Genomic DNA, 3,399 nt, shown 5'->3' with positions numbered 1-3,399 from the left:
TAGGAAAAAGTAGAAAACCATGACAACCAGATTCTGGAATTCAAACGTTACTAGGATTATCTCATTTAATCTCCATAACAACCCCCATTTTACTAATAAATAAGATTTAGACCAAGTCACTTGTCTGAGGTCCCACAGCTAATAGGTCACACACAAAAATGAAACTCTAGGCAAGGGCTACAGGAATCAAGAAACTTTGCCGTTTGCCACTCTTTTTAATATATCATAATGGTCGTAAGATTTTTCTTAAATTTATTATTGCAAAGGACATTTAATAGGTTTACTAATGGGGAATAATTATTGAATTCTGGATGTAAACCCTTCTTAGCATCAAGTCATCATAGGTAGTAGGACATACAGTTTGCTCACACTTTATTTCAAAATCCTGTATTCTTATGTATGTGTTTCCTTTCTTGAGCTGTACTCATCTAGTTTTGGTTTCAAGGATAGGTTAGCCTCATAGGGATCATTTCAGAAGCTTTCTGTACTCTGCAGCAGTTAAAACAACATTTGAATTATCTACTAGTTAAAAGTATTTGGAACTAGGCCTAACAATTTTCTGAGCCTGGTAGATTTTTACCTCCATTATCAAATCTTTTTTTTCCTTTTTCTTTTCAAATTTCCTACCCTTTGAAAAAATAATTTGGATACTTTTGCTCAAAACTTGGGGCAATTCATCTCAGCGTGGCTCAGTGGATGAGCGTTGACCTAAGAACCAGGAGGTCAGGGCACATGCCTAGGTTTCCAGCTCAATCCCCAGGGTGGGTATGCAGGAGGCGGCTGATCAATGATTCTCTTGCATCATTGATGTTTCTATCTCTCTCTATCTCCTTTCCTCTCTAAAATCAATAAAAAAATATTTTTAAAGACTTGGGGCATTTTATCTAGATTTTCAAATTTATCACATACTGTTGACCATCATATTATCTAATTTTTAATAGCTGTCATATTTTGATTATGATCTCTTCACATTTATAGTTTGTTTGTGTGATCTCTTAGAATTTACTAATAAGATTTGCCAGAGATTTGTCTATTACAATGCACTTTTTAAACAGCCAGAGTTAATATTAGTATTAAAATCGATTTGGCTTTTGGTTTTCTGATTCATTTATTTCTTTTTTATCTTCACTAAAACTTTTCTCCTTTTGTTTTAAATTTATTTTATGTTGTTCTTTCTTTAATTTCTTAAGCACATATAAAGTTTTCATCTTTATTTGTTTTCTCATAAATGCATTTATAATTTTATTTTGACCGCAGAACATTTTGGAAGCTATTCCTGTGAAGCCAGCTAGGATCAGCAATGGGCATGGCTCAATGTGCACCAGGATGCAAGCATTCTGTCTTTGCCTCCCCTCCTGCCCCTGTATTTCTCCACTCCCTTAATTCTCAGACAGACAGGGCTGACCACTGACGACAGCGCTAGGCTTGTCTCCCTCCTTTCTGCTAGAGGTCTTAGAGAAAAGAATCTTTTTTTAAAAATATATTTTACCACCAGACCGACAGAGGTAAGGAGCCCAGGAACAAGATGCACCATTTCCAGCATCTTGGCACCACATAACTGGGGAGGTGGGGAAAGAACTCCAAGAAAGCCCAGTGTTAATGCTTTCTGCCAGCTTGGCAGAATGGGAGCTTGAGATAGAAATTAAATAAAGTTCTTGTTTCTGTCTATTTAAGTCTTGGTCCAAGATCACCCTCACTACAGTAACACAGCTCGGAAGGCTTTTCCATGCGTGACCTGGGTACTCTACACCTTAAGGCCACTTGAGGTCGAACTCAGCCTCCCCATTGCATCCCCCCAAAGATCCCCAGCCCATCAGTTACAAATGGAGGCTTTGCTGAACTCTTCTAGGGGAGGTGGAAGGTTGTAATTTTCACACCTCACAGCAGAAACTTAGTAAAATCCCCCCATTTCTCTGCCCCCAACGGTCTCCCTCACGTGTTATTGTATATCTCCTCTTCCTTTCTTCCACACAGCCTCTTTAACAAACGTGCCCCTTATTGTGGTAATCATCTCCCAATATACATATGCCAAAACATTATGTTGTGCATCTTAAATTTATACAATGTTATATGTCAGGTATATCTCAATAAAACCAGACCAAAATCAATACATGTCTTAGGATTTCAGGCAAGAAGCCCTCAGCTGATCTGAAAATGGAAAAGCCTGACATGAGGTCTACTGTGAGCCAGGCTTTCTCACTCATATGATCCATGAGTTTGTAGAGGATCAGAAAGATTGACTTGCCCAAGGTCACGGCTGGTCGTGTAATCCTGGGATGTAAAGTTCCCCAGCATAGAATTTGGGTCCAGACAGCCTCTGCTCAGGGAACAGGAACTGGGGCGGGGGCTGGGGAGCAGGTTGTTCAACAGCACCTCATGGCAGGGCTCTTCAGGCCCAGACAGCTGGGGCAGCTGTCAGTGGCCAGAGCAATTCAGCATTTGCATCCAGTCTACATAGCCATTCAGGATTTCTCAAGCATGTCTGCTTCCCTTCCCAAGCTGCTGACCATCCTCAAACCTGCTCTCTTCCTGGATGGATAAATGGGGGATCGGGCAGAGAATAAGATTTTTTTGTCTTTGTTTCACCAACATTTGTTAATGGTTAGTATGTGCCACACACTTTCCCTGTTTTAAACCTCAGAGTAACTCTGTTTAGTAGTCACTATTACCAGAGAAGGCTGAGGCTCAGAGGAATCACGTCTTCTCCCAAGGTCACACAGCTGGGAATTGGAAGAGAAGGGATGCAAAGCCAATTAGGCCCAGTTCCAAAGCCTATGCTGTTAACCACCTCCCCAAGGGGTGCGGGGCCTACTGAGGACGTTCCTGCCTCTGAGACTGTCTCCTGAGGAGAGAGCACAGGTCCCAAAAAACAGACCTTTGGGGAAACCTGCATCTCGGTGCATTTTGCCTTTTCTGTGTTAGAAACCAAAGGACAGTCCCAGTCAGGCATCGGTCGCTGGCATCAGTCAGGAGGCCAGATGGGAGCACGCGAGTGAGGGAGCTCTGCTGACCGGGGCCTCACCCTGTGGGTAAGGCAGCCACACAAATGACCCGTGGTGATTTGCTTTGGAGAGAACCCCCATTAGTGACAGAGGGAAGTGACTGCACGTGAGCTTTACAAGGACAGTTCATGATCTGCCCAGCGCTGAGGGATCCTGATAGGTGTGCTGACCCACCCCTCCCCCACCTGGGGCCACACCACAGCAGGGCCTCCATCTGGGCTCTGCAAAGAGGATGCCTCTCTCTGGCACAGCCTGGCCACTGATGGCTGCCCCAGCTGTCTGGGCCTGAAGGGCCCTGCCAGAGCTGGGGCTGAGGCCAGGGAAGATGGGGTGCTGCTGAACAACCTGCCTGCCCTCCCCCGCCCCCCCCAGCTCTAATTCCCTGAGCAGAAGGCTG

The 3,399-nt window shown here is 44.0% G+C and overlaps 1 protein-coding gene across 1 annotated transcript in view; it reads right to left on the bottom strand.

The window, feature by feature from the left end:
• Window positions 1–2,903, bottom strand: part of ABCC8 (ATP binding cassette subfamily C member 8) — a 77,908-nt gene extending 75,005 nt beyond the window's left edge. Inside the window, 1 exon segment of the mRNA XM_023758161.1 lies at window positions 2,876–2,903. Within this exon segment, the coding sequence (XP_023613929.1) occupies window positions 2,876–2,903 (28 nt within the window).
• Between the last annotated feature and the right edge of the window lie 496 nt (window positions 2,904–3,399).

Source organism: Myotis lucifugus, unplaced genomic scaffold, assembly GCF_000147115.1.
Source record: "Myotis lucifugus unplaced genomic scaffold, Myoluc2.0 scaffold_124, whole genome shotgun sequence".
Lineage (NCBI taxonomy): Eukaryota > Metazoa > Chordata > Mammalia > Chiroptera > Vespertilionidae > Myotis > Myotis lucifugus.
The sequence above is the reverse complement of the archived record's forward strand: the minus strand, read 5'-3'. Positions and strand labels throughout refer to the sequence as shown.